At 39.4% G+C, this 14,202-nt stretch overlaps 1 protein-coding gene across 1 annotated transcript in view; it reads left to right on the top strand.

Moving 5' to 3' along the window:
- LOC308402597 (protein phosphatase 1 regulatory subunit 1A-like) overlaps positions 1-14,202 on the top strand; it is a 32,522-nt gene that overhangs the window by 6,860 nt on the left and 11,460 nt on the right. The window contains exon 2 of the mRNA XM_080891559.1: positions 7,358-7,418. Coding sequence (XP_080747685.1) covers positions 7,358-7,418 — 61 coding nt within the window. The remainder of the gene's footprint in view (positions 1-7,357; positions 7,419-14,202) is intronic.

Raw genomic sequence — 14,202 nt, 5'->3', positions numbered from 1 at the left:
ACTTTGTGAACACCTCATTATCCTAAAGGCATAACTGTCACGGTTCTGGGTCATGTTGACCTAGCTTTCTGTTTCTCATGTTTTGGTGTTTTTCTAGATTATGATTAATGATTTGATTAATCAGTGATACTGTTTTGATTATGATTATTATTTAGTAGGTTTTGGTCAGTGTCAAGTCTGTCTCTCTCTGTCTAGTCCGTGTTTTAGTAAAGTGTGTTTTGTTTCCTGTTTTACTTTGAAGGTTCTTGTTCCTGTCTGATGTCAGTGTTCCAGCTTTAGGTCTTATTCCTTCCAGCTGTGTTCCTCTTCTGTCTCTAATTCCTTGATGACTCCCTCAGTGTATTTAAGCCCAGTGTGTCTTTGTGTCAGTGTCGTGTCGTTAACATCTTCTAACATCTAACATCTTTCATGTTAACTATGTGTTCTGTCTGCTTGCCTGCCTAGCTAGTTTGGTTTTTGTACTCCCAGTTTAGTGAGGCTCCTGTTCTGTTGCTATCAGCAATAAAGCTGAGTCTTTTGAGTTAATGTCTGCCTCCGAGTCCTGCATTTTGGGTCCTGTCTCTCCTTCTGCCTGCACACAGCCATGACAATAACCGGAAACCTGACAACGCTACAGTCCTGACTCACAGAAAAGCCTTGATCCATCATCAGTCCAACTCATTATTTTACCTCTTCCCCTGCTGCACTGATCGAGTCACACCAGACGGATTTCTGCTGTTGGATTACCGTTGAGGGAAATTACCTTCAGATATGTAGGTTTGCTGATTGTGGATGAGCAAAGAACATTATCTGTCTCACTTTGTTTTAGTATTTATGCTAAGAAAAGCAAGCCCAGTGTTTCCAGCTAAATTTTGACTGATGAACTTTGTGGCTTTCCCCAGGAGGAAACATAAAATATCTAAAAAATTCACATATTCCTTGAGTGCTATTATTTGTGAGGAATTAATTGGAGTATTTATAAGCTGATTAACAGAGTTATTTCAGTTGTGTAAGGATCAAATCTTATTCATTGTCCTGCAGAGAGCTCATATTAAACTCCATCTTTCATTTACATGAGCAGCGCTCGCTTGAAGAAGCTTCGCTCATAAATGAAAGGAATATATTCCCTGTTTAGATGATGAATTGTGACATATTGAAATAATTTTATTATGGACAATTAAGTGCTGAGACAATGTCCGTCCTCGCATTCCCCATGCAGGTGGTCTTTGTTCTTTACTGAGAACATAGCTATTAAACACCTTTCCTTTATTACCTCAGGGAGGCGATTTCCAGGAACAACCTTCAAGTACAGCAGATTATCAATGGTCATTATTTAATGAAGATGAATGCCATACTTGCCACTGATGTGCATTTATTTTTAAATTGTGCAAATTTTGATTTGAGATCTTTAAACTTCTTCTTTGAGTATTTTTGTCTAAACAATGTAGACAAAGTGCCACAGATACGTCCCGATTTACACTTTCCTTTACAGAGCACAGGAGCTGAAATCATGTTTCTAGCCTTTTCTAAACCAAACTAAGCTTTATTTGTTGTATGCTATCTGACAATTTGGCCTGAATAAGCTGGCAATGCCATGTAGTCGGCTAGCTTACCAGTGTACTGGTAACTGACTGTCTGGGTGTTAATAAATTACATTTTTAAAAAGCCTTTCGGGGGATTCATCTATCCAGAAGGTGCCATGTTGCATCCGATTATCACATTGTTAAGACAGGGGTGTCACTCTCAGCTCAACATTTGTCGGTGTGCAGAGATATTTCAACCAAAAACAAATTTAAATGTAACCGAATGTAATATTTTTAGTGCCCTTACAAGGTCATTTTTAGTGCATGAACGTTATCAGCAAATAAGAAACACAGATCTAGAGGACGTTAATTCTATCACTCACTCACCTGAAACTTATTATTATACACAAACCTGCAAGTTATGCAACCAGCATCACTTCAACTTTGAAACATGCACTTGGTAGGTCGTAAGCCGAGGTGATATTCTTACTTTGTCTAATGCTGCTGCAGGTGATTTGTCAAGGCATCAATGCCAAGAGACACCATGTGTGTAACGGAGAGACGGTGATGGCATCTGACAAAGTGTACTGAAACATGGCCTGCATACCAACACTTAGTGGGGATTAGTAGGGAGCCTGCAGGCTCTCTATAAAAATGGCTCCTTAACTTGCAGCTTTCAAGTTAGTAGCAAAGATTAGCATGCTCATAACTGAGTGCTTGTTCTCCATCTTGTTTTAGATTGTCTCAGATGCTTTTAGAGTTCAAGTGTGAGAACAGAAGTGTCTCGCTGTTTGAGGAGACTCCATGTAAAACTGTCCAAAGAAGTGTTTTGTTCCATTATTAGTTTGATCACATACGATAACTTTCATCCTGTAATTTAAAAGGGACAACATGGACCATAGTCTTAAAATAAGTATTGTACTCATTCAGAGCTGAGTTTTATTTATTTTTAAAGACATTTTCCAGTCATTGTTTGAACGATAGCTGTTGCTGTTCCAGCATTACAAAAATTAGTCTCACTGTTTTTCATGTAAAATGAAGTCAAGAGGAAAAGAAAAATTCTAATGGTGGATGTAATTTGTCATTTTTAATCTTATTTTTGTACATCCAAACAACTCGCGGGCATCGTTGTAAGAAGACTTTGACCCTACCGCCTTGTGGCCTGACCTACATTTACCAGTCAGAGGTGTTTTGTTGGCCGCTCCCCACACATCAGAAATACCAGGCATGCACAGCCTTTCCTGCCCACCCGTCACTTTCACAGGCTGTTTTTGTTCGTTGTTGTGAAGAGCGCAAAAGTCCATTTTAAATGGATTGTGGGCTGAAAGGCAGGCATGGCGGTTTGAGGGGGGTGAGCAGTCCAGTAAGCTGGGTTATTTATGCGAGTGAAGGATCAGTGAGTTTGCTCTGCTGCCGGGTGAGAAGAAGGATAATGTCTTTGGGAATAATCACTTCTACACAGCCATGCCTGTTTGTGCTTTAATGTGAGCTGGCGGGGTGGATTTTCTGAAATGGTAACAAAACACACACGCACAGGGCTTAAATATTAGTGCAAGATGTATAGTATACACAAGAGTGTTTTTCTATTGCGGCTTTCTCGATTCTGAGCCCTGCTTCTCATGAGGTTAAGTAAGCTGCAAACATACCAGATAAATCAATTAAGATAATATGTATTCTTCAGGGGGAGAAATCACTTAAATTACTTTGAGAATGTAAAATTTATTGTCATTTAAAGGGACATTACACAAAATTAGCTGCAGTTTTGAGTGCTATTCCTAAGAAACCTTCCACATCGGATCAGCAGCCCATATGCCAACGAAATAGGAAAAACTTGCTTCATATAGTGAATCTTATAAGGCTTATATGATTTACTCATGAAAGTGGCCACTTTCTCATTACTTTCATATGTTGTTTTAGGAAGTATCCAAAACATACAAGTTTCATTTATATAATTTTCAAGCGATCTTTTATCTGTTTTCACTCTTATATGCTTTTCATACAAGTTTCAAACAAGACAGATACAAACTTTATAAGATTTATATATATCTTTTCCATATGGGAGGCCTCAGTCACACAGAGTTAGAGACCAACACCACCTGGCAACCTCTGATCACTAAGGACAAATGTGAATTCTCCAACCGATTGGTGAGGGGTTTCTGGAAGCTGCTTGTGGTCACCAGGTGACCAAAACCTCCTTTTGATTGCTTTGATCGCTAGTTTGCATGGAAGATGCTGACTAGTCTGCTGGCACTCATCAGCTAACCACCAGGCGGTACTGAAATATACAATACAATGCAACTTTATTTATATAGCACATTTAAAAACCAACGATATACCAGAGTGCTTTATTTCCATTCATTCTGTGTAAGGCCACATCGGTGCACATTTTGCTTTCTCAGTGAGATTTCAACAGAAATCGAAGAAAAGCGCCAACCTGCAGTCAGACAAGAGGGCAGTGATGCCTGCTCAGTGCTTCATTCGGTCTTGGCTATTTGGCAGTTAATTTTGTATATGCTTGTATGTGATTTTGTACTGAACAGGTATTGTACTGCATAGTGGCAGAGAGCCCAATGGGGAAAGTGGTGAGCATTGTTGACTCACAGCAAAACAGTTCTGGTTTTGAGCCTGTTTGTCAGCTCAGGTCGTTCTGTGCAGAACAGCTAAAGTAAAGGTGTGGATCAGTGGTTGTTCTTCTCTCTGTATTAGTGATGTGATGGACTGCTGACCTGTCCAGACTGCACTTGGCTTTTCACCTGATATCAGCTCGGATGAGCATCAGCGACAACAGATGGATGAACTGACTCTCACAAAATTAGCAATTTGGCTGCTTGGATTTATTAGTGTTTATATACAACTAAAATCTTATCCAATTGACACAATTTTCACACAATCACTTGCAGAGGAGCCAGCTTGTGTTTTGACACAGCGATTACTGTGAAAGCAAACTACCATGAGCATTTATACAACACAAGACAGATGAAAAAAAATCACAAGCCTAAAGAGAAGGCTGCAGTCACAGGGAGCTCTCACTGACACGTGTCTCAGGATATGAGGTCAGCAATTTTCTCCAAAGTGAAGTGTTCAAAGCAGTAAAATATCTGCCTGTATGTTAACAGAAAGACACTCGGCGTCTCCTCTCATTCAGGGATTTCTTGTGCTCCATGGTAGTGATTTCAAAGGCAATGAAGCCTCTTCAAATCTGAATACCCAATTAGACTTTGCCTCAGCGATACAACTGACTCTGCTCATTTTTCATTACTGCACATTATTTCCATTGTTACGTAGTTACATCTGTATTCCGTCTTTACGGAGTGAAGCTAATCAATTTAGGTCTATACCCGTGCACAGCTCCAATTGCTGATTTATTATATGTGAGTCACCTCAGGGGAAATATTACTTTTGCAATAATAACGTCTGCAGAGACCAGATAGAGCAACAATCCAGAAGAAATAAGTCTAAAACAGCTTTGTGCACTTTTCAGCCTCACCAAAGACTTGAACTCAAACCTGTGCCACTGATTTAATCACTGATTCTCATCTGACATATGTTGTCATATTTGTTTTTCTATGATACAGCTTAAGATATTGTTAAAACTTTCAATTTTTGATCAAATTTGGATCTTCTGAAGTCATTCGCTACTAGCCCATTTAATTGTAACAAGAATTACCACGTGATGCTACACTGTGTAGCATGAGGTCGACTGCTCTGGTTTCAGTGCACAAGCAGCATTTAGGAAAGATGCACGGAGGACAGAAGCAGACATGACATGCAGCATTAGTCAGCAACCCCGTTTGCTATGTCTGTGCTTTTGTGTGCACCTGTGTTTGTGAATAATTGACTGTCTGTTTAAATTCCTGCTCTGTTTAAATTACTATATCACAGCCTTTTTGTGAACAAAACATAATTGAAATGTCATCATTTGATTTTGAAGCCAAAGGGAAATTAGCAAGCTATGAAAGGTGCTGTACCCATTTCATTCACCAATTGCACGTCTTTGCTGTCATGTTGGGTCTAAAACGATCCATCAGCAGCAAAAAAATGCAGTTTAGGTTGTGGGTAGATTAAAGCCACCAGTCCAGCGGGTCTGTGTTATGAGCTCAGAAATGTAGAAATCTTTGAGAAGAAACATTTTCCCATTGAAACGCAAACGTTATACTCCGTGTCAGACATATTGAGTCATTTTACAAAGCACAACATATCTGAATATGGTCATCGGCCAACAAAGGTCTTGATGTTTGTAACATTTTTTGATGTGGTTCATGCATTCAACAGCCAGTTTGTTAGGTACACGTTTGCAACTGCTCATTAATTCAAATATCTAATAACATGTCAGCAACTAAGTTTTAGGCATGTAGACACTGTTGAGGTGACCTACTGAAGTTCAAAACGTGCATCAGAATGGGGCAGAAACGTGATTTTACATGTGGCATGGTTCTTGATACCAGACAGGCTGATGCAAGTTCTTCAGAAACTGCTGATCTGTTGGGATTTTCCTGCACAACCATTTTTAGGGTTTACAGAATATGGTCAGGAAAACAAATACAGCAGCAGCTCCCTGGGAGAAAAAGCCTTGTTGATGCCAGAGGCCATAGGATAATGATCAGACTGCTATGAGCTGATAGGAAGGCAACACTAATTCAAACAACCACTCATTGCAACCTACATGCTACATTTTTCACCTGTTCACCAAAACTAGAGGATAAAATACTGGAAAAGCATTCCCTGATCTGATGAGTTTCAAATTTACAACATGAAAGCTTGGCTTGAATCACCTGTTTAGGCAGTGGTGTAACAGTAGAGCAGGGTTAGGCAACTCCAGGCCTCAAGTGCTGGAGGTTTTAGATGCGTCCTTGATCCAATACAGCTGATTCAAATGGCTAAATTACCTCCTGAACATGTTGTGAAGTTCTCCGGAGGCCTGGTAATAAACTAATCATTTGATTCAGGTGTGCTGACCCAGGGTGATATCTAAAACCTGAAGGACATCAGCACTCAAGGCCTGGAGTTGCACACCCCTGGTATAGAGGATATTTACTTGCACATTTAGTGGCCCTTAGTACCGCTTGTTCTGATGGTTCCTTCATTGGGATAATGTGCCTCCACAGTCACTAGATTTCAATCCAATAGAGCACCTTTAGGATGTGGTGGAACATGATGGGCATCATGGATGTGCAGCTAACAAATCTGCAGCAACTGTTTGATGCTGTCATGTCGATATGGACCAAAATCTCTGAGGAATGTTTCAGACACATTGTTTTTAAGGTGAAAGCAGCTTTGAGGACAAAAGGGGTCCAACACAATATTAGTAAGCTGTAGCTAATAAAGTGTAAAGTCAGTGTGTTTCATACAGAAATACAAAATGCATGTACTTTAATATTTTGTCCCAGAATGGTCTCTAGCACAGTCCACAGTGGTAGAAGAAGCTAGTAGGAGGCGGCATGCTGCCCTGCTGCTCTCAATGCTCAGCACTGCAGGATTGCTGTTGTTCAGCTCAGGCATCTTCAGAGTGTTTAACTACCAAACACAAAGGTCCAGGCTGGTCTGACAGCATCATGCAGAGAACAAGGATACTGAATTGATCATCGGGCAAACAAGTCTAGACTCTTCCTCATTGGTTAGTTGATAAAATATGAGAAATTGCTGTAGTGTTGCTTAGCATTTTGATGGGTAGAAAAAAAAAAGCATAAAAATTGATGGGTGTAGCTGTGATAACGTAAAGCATAAATGCCTGAGTTATTATGTACCAGTTAATTATTTTTTAAAATTTGTGAGAACATCAAAGATCTCAAGGTTTTTTTCAGCCCAGTAAAGATTAAAGTCGCACTTTAAATTGTCGATTTCTCAACCTTTTTCAGATCAGAAGACGAAGACCCACGCCCGCCACTTTAGTGGCATCCAGTGATCAATCATCACCAGGTAAGGAAACCCAAACACGCACACTATATTTGTCACTTGTGTATCAACTTACTCTGTGTTCATTATCTGTGGGCTGACATAATGACAGGTTGTTAAGAAAGCAGAATTTGGCTTTCTTTAAGCACAGGAGAGACATACATACAGTTCTGAGAGCTATGGTTTGAGCAGCAAGCAGCTGAGCTGATATTGTGCTTTTACAAGTGTTGCTAACTATTTTATCCCTTATTGTGCTAAATGACAGGTGAGCAGCAGTCATTCACATTACAGAGGACTCTTATCAGGTGTGTGCACAGTAGCCCAACTATATTCGCATAATGGAATTAAGCATTTTGCCGAAAGGCTCAGCTTACCTGCCGGAGTCGTCTTTGTTTGCGCCCTTTTGAGTGACCTCATTCAAAATTATGAGATAACTGCATTTTTTACTCAAGGCTGAATTCAGTCTTAGAATTTAAAAAACAGCACTGCTGATCCACTCGGTCATTTGTAAGCAGACTCATTCATCTTTGCTCGAGTGTGTGCACATAAAGGCTTCAAGGTCAGTCAGGTACCATTTCCATTATTTTGGGTGAAACCACTTTTCACCTTGAGAAAGGTGGTTTAGGTGCTTTCGTCTCTTTGTTTTTTACCGTTATGGTAATGAAGGGTCCCCTTATTCAAAAAAGTGACGAGTTAATAAACCTGCACAAATAGAGTTTGTGCAGTTTCACAGATATCACAACTACATGCCTAACCTCCCACAGCTCACAGCCAAACCTGTAATTCTTACCTTAAAGCACTTCTTCACTGAAAATCTTACTATGAGATGCAAAATTAATTCAGGCCCACTCTCAGTCAAATTACCTCAATTACAGTACTGTATGTTTCACACTGATATCTTCTCCTGCTTGTTGTGACGTTGCATCTAAACTCTATCATGCACCAAATGAATCTTCCTGCTGCAACAAAGCAAGATAAAACAGCCTGGTGCGCGTCCTCTCATGGGATCTAATGATCAAACACAACACTGGACCTCCTGAGAGTTATCCTGTTATATGAGTCATGCTTCCCTGCTTCCTCTGCTTTACTTTGTTCTGTGAGTGTGTAATGTGACCTACTGCAGAATTAACAGATGATCAGCAGGCAATGGGGCAGAAACAGTCATTTTTAGGTGAGGAAACTGAGGGTTATACTCCCTGCTGAGTAAGAAAAAAACAAGTGTTTTGCGTCACTGAGGACCGATTCGGGGAACACAACTATTATTTTCTTCATATCAAAGCATTTTACCACAGAAAGATGACATGTCTTTGCTTTTTTATCTAACAGTCTAATTTGGACAGATTAAGAATAAGTGTTTCCTGTGATATGCCTGGTGTCTGAAAACCACTGTGAAAGTGTGCTCACAAGTGCATGTGCCTCTGCATTTATTTGAGTCAGTAATTGGACACTGAGCATGTGCAGAGTCTCAAAGTCAACCTTGATCTCTGAATAAAAGTGCGGAGCAAAACCTCAACAATCCCCTTAGCTTCATAGATCAGAGACGAGAAAAGAAAAATAAGGAACTCGAGAGGGTGTGCAGAGGAGTGCAGCGGGCAAAGTCATTTTAGAAAAAAGGAATAGGAGGATGAATAAGCATGGACAAAACATAAAAGTGTAATTTACTTACATTTATATTTATTATACTGATTCCAGGGACTGAAGGAAAAAGAGAGAATATGTATGTGTGAATGAGGGGAGACGGGTGGAAAGGTTAAGTCGCAGGTATTAGAGGTAGTGAAGGTGTATGAGCTGATACACCTGGGGTCAGCCATCCAAAGCAATGAACAGTACACAGCAGAGGTGAAGAAAGGAGTGCAGGAAGGGCGGAGTGGGTGGAAATGAGTGTCAGGGGTGATTTGTGACAGAAAGACAAGAGCAAGAGCGAAAGGGAAGGTTTACAAGAGAGCTGCTATGATGTATGGTTTGGAGATGGTGGCACTAACAAAAAGACAGGAGGTGGAGCTGGAGATGGAGGCAGATGAGCCGCTGTGCTGATCCCTGATAGAAAAAGATGATACTGACTGCAGGCTTCTGATTTTAAATGTCTTTTAAACATTTTTTTTTCTTTCTAAACTTATTAAACGTACTAGAGACCAAAAGGTCTCTTAGGTTCCACAGAATCGTACAGGAGAGAAGTTTTCCACTTATCCCATAATATGGATTTACCTTGTTTTGCCTTAGTGTCACTTAAAATGAGGAATGACTCAAATAGCCCTTAGTAAAGCACAGTTAGCTTGCTAAGCTGGTCTGCAGGAATAGTTTTTTTTGTACCAGCGAGACGTGAGTGATTTCCTGACAGATACACGGTGACAGTTTTTTACTCAGACACATCTTGGGAGGCACACTGCTAAGACACTGTTGCACTACATGCCTCATACAGGTAGTGTTATTGTCACAATGGTGCCCATTTATAAGTACACACTTTTAATTTCTACACTATGATTTTATTATAATAATAATTTATAGCAAATTATTGTCATGGCTCCTTGCTGTGGTTTGTAGATCACTAGTGTTCCTTTCACACCTCTTTGAAAACCATTACTGAGATCTAACTGAGCAGAGAGATTGATAACTTTGCCTCAGGGAATTATAAAGTGTATTCTATTTATCTTTATTTATAATGTAAAAATATAGAAATCAGATAGTGACAAATATATATTTTTCATTCTTTTTTTTGCAGAAAAAACTGGGTACCAGTATTGACCACAGGCAGTAAAAAACCAGCCACCGTAAAATTGGCGATTGGTTAGTGAAACTGAATCGTGACATCTCGACTGGAGCTGTTTTAGCTGTTGGCCTCTTGATGTTTCAAAACAGCATGTAAAGAGCAAGAAGTGACTTTGAGAGCTCAGCAGGCTCACTGGCTTAAAAGCATTAGAATACCCTGGATAATCTTCTTTTTGAACTCTATTGATGCTTTTATTTTATAAACATAACATAGCTGCTGGCTGCTTTCCCATAAACTTTTAAGCACTCCAATTTTATTTGATTTTATTTGATTTTTTGTAACCAAAGGATTCACCCCCTGCTGGCCATTAAAAATCAGGCAGGCTTAAGGCATTTATCCATTGGCTTTACTTTCCAGCCCCACAAGCTACCTTTGTCTTTTATGCTACCTGTGATCCTCACTAGCAGCGGCAAAGACTGACATGTAATCAGAGCCCGAGACAGTTGTACGTGTGTGAGACAGAACACGGATGTGCAACGGAAAGGGGGATGGGGAGCACACATGACGATGAGGGAGAGGAGCTGTGCTGGTGCAGAATTGCTGTGCCCCACATCACACGGATTCCTGCATTATTTAATGTGCTGCAGATTGCTCTGTCCTGTGCACTGTGAACCCCAAAAGCACATCAGAGGAACAGCTATACATAACTGGGATGCAGACTGCAGGCTAAATAATGAGGAAACTGAATTTATTACAAGCGAGTGGTGAATTTCACTACAGCTTTCTCTGAAGAAGAGCTTTACTTACTCTTAGGGTGAGACGAGGAGAGCTGAGTGAAATGAAAAAGAAATATTTGATTCATTACAGTAAATTAAACTTTGCCATAATGGCTGCATCTGAAATTACATGCTGATTACCATATTGAAAGTCTATGAGAGATTTTTCTACCGTATCTCAAACCCAGTGGTGGCCCAAAAATCTCATCACATATTATTTATTGAATATTGCAGTATGCACAAATGGTATATCACAGCTCCATAAATATCTACTGACTATGGCAGCTCTGATATTAGTGCTCTTTAATTAAGGAATCAAGGTTTTAATTGCTTGTTGCACTAGTTTTTAAAAATGTGTTCACATTTCTCCAAATGCAAAAGAGCAGCGTCACTTATGGAACTCTTATATATGAAATACTTTAACCACATAACATGAGCACAAGCAGCAGCAGCTTGTCTTTGTAGGAGTGGATCCTGGCACCTGACACACTTTGGCACATTTAAAACTAGTAGGAATTTCCAACATGATATGATATAATCATATATATATGTGTAGTCTTCTGAATATTACACATACAGACCATGTTTCACTAAGAATAAGACAAACTAAATAGCACACTCTTCACAGACCTACCACTTTGTGCACAAAGTAAAAGAACGTATTTATGTTACACTCTATTTTAATGCCATGGATGTTAAAAACAGCGTGATTGTTGTGTTTATGTTAAATCCAAAAGGCGTCAGGAAGTTTTGTGTTGTGCTGTTTTTAGGTGCAGGCCTAAAAACAACAGCTTTAGGCAAGACTGAATCTTTGTACCTAAGCCAAGTGACTACTGACAAGAATACAAATAAGCATATTAAAACAAAACAAAGCATAACAAAAAAGAATGGCGCGTGGGTGTGTGCGCTGATTAAAATGTACATACTATTAATAATAAAGTGGGTTTTCTGTTATATGCAAGAGGAAAGACACTTTTCTGATCAGTCTTTAGACACAGACTTCCAGCCCTTAAGCCTTTTTTTCATTTCAACATTATACGGTTGTTCGAGTTTAAACTGCTGATATCTGCCTTATGCATTAAGTGGCTGCTGGTTTGTTGGGGATTGAGTGTAGGAGGAGGAACAATGTTGCCTTTAAAATTAAAAGCAGGCAATTATTATTTGTCCACAAACCAAAGACTTCACCTCCCATCTTCTCTGTAACCAACAGTAACAAACTGCAACATGAACACAGAAAAACAAGCCTTTCAGATGCAAAGTGTGAGAACAGTGTTTCTTTTTCATTTATTGCAAGGCTGCTTTTTCTTTATCAGATATACCAGGCCAGCTTCAAACAGACACCAGCAGTGCATAGCTAAATTGGAGCAGCTTGGCAGAGTAAAGTGGAGGCAGAAGACCCTCTCTGTTCTCATCTGGCGTCGTGTCAGACAGTCAGCTGGGAGCTGCAGTGATAGACTCATCAGTGCTGAAAAGGCTTTTTTTATTGGCCTTTTCTCTCATTCTGCATCACAGATGGGCCCAACACGAGACAAAACAATCTGAATATCAGCCATGTGAACAATTTTTCTGTTTTACCCAAGTTATTTTTTAGCTTTTCTACTGCTACACATTTTAATAGTTGTGCTGTTTGATTTAATTAAACATTTTAAAACTTGTGCTTATCCCAAATACTAACTTAAATCATCATAAAACCTAAGAAAAACTAAGATAACCACAAATACATTTTGGGCTGCAGTCTAAAATGTCAAATAGTATCCTGCTGCTTGAGGTGATGTCAGAGTGACATCTTTTATACTTCATTTTTGGACGCACAATTTTGGTCCACTGAAGCGGTTGTATTTTGCCAGGCGACCGTCTTTTTTTTCTTTACGTCTACTGAACGTCACAATAATTTTGCAACATGTCTATATTTCACATCATAAAACTGAAATGATTGTTATTTGAGTAAACAACAAGATAACAAGACTGGTATATATTATTTTAGCTGTTATGCAATCAGATGTTACGAGCACATGAATCTGACGAGGGTTGCGTCACTGTTAGGGTAAGGCTTGCACTAAAGCAAAATTAGCTTAACTGTCCTTCTGGGGACCATATTTAAAAAAATAAACAATATATTGTAAGTAATAGGAATTTGAACATAAACATAAGCAAGTTTTTAATTAGGGTCAAGGATGCAGGGGACCATTTCCCCCCAGCCTTCTGTATACCCTAGCAAGTCTTATTCACCCAACCACAATCACATTCATGCAGCACTTTTATCTATTTCATTACACACACACACACACACACACACACACACACACACACACACACACACGTTCCAGTCGATGCAATATGGGGTTCAGTATCTTAAGAATACTTCAGCATTCAGACTGCATAACACTGTGGGCTCAATCCACCCACCTTCCAATTCCACCACCTGAGCCACAGGTGTTACAGCGAGTATGGATATTGTTTTGTTGTTTTTCTGGCTAATGATAGTTAATGGTTTACACTCTACATAGAAATAAGGCCATAGCCTCTTACTGAGGCAACTTTATCATATATCAACTTTATCAAGCTTTTAATGTGAAAAATTCTACAAGACCACCTTTTAACATATATTTTCACAACCGTGCATCCAGCCACTTTCTTCAGTTTATCATATTGAGGATTGCAGGACATATTTACTCTAATGATAATATTTGCAGCCTCTCATAGCAAACACAGTGAGAGGTTATAGTGCTGCTCAAGAAACATAGAATACACGTATTTTTTCACTGATAATTTCAGACTGTTTTATCAAACATGATCCGGAGACGTAAAGGAGAGCCCACAAGTTAATATGAAAAACATCCATAATGTCATATGAACCTTCTAAAACTCCTGGGATGCTGTGTTAATAGGATTCGGCTTCACGGGGATGAATCTTTTTTTTAAATGACATTTATTGGCTTTTATACCGTGTTTCTTACACCCCCATGCATGTGTGTGGTGAAGAGAGACAGAGAGAGAGCGATGATGAAAAAAGAAACAAGCACATCAGTGGCATTTTTCAGCAGTCTAGCACATACTTTTTAGTGGGAATATTTTGGTGCACACACAGTGCCTTCCCAATGCCTGGGGATGCATAGGTTGCCAAGCAACAAGGTGGTGTCCTAGAAAAAAAAAGTTTAAAGCTGTAAAACGTTGATTTGGATCCAAGTTCAAAACGCTCGCTATTGATCCCGGTTAATGGTTTCACTGTACTCTGGTGAGCTGTATTTTCTTTCCTTCTCGGTTCTTCATTGTTTCGAACAGAGCCGTGTTTCATATATTGATTTTTTATTGAGTTTTTCTTCAT

Source organism: Rhamphochromis sp. 'chilingali', assembly GCF_963969265.1.
Source record: "Rhamphochromis sp. 'chilingali' genome assembly, chromosome: 9".
Lineage (NCBI taxonomy): Eukaryota > Metazoa > Chordata > Actinopteri > Cichliformes > Cichlidae > Rhamphochromis > Rhamphochromis sp. 'chilingali'.
Note: the sequence above shows the minus strand (reverse complement) of the source record. Positions and strands in the feature narration are given on the sequence as shown.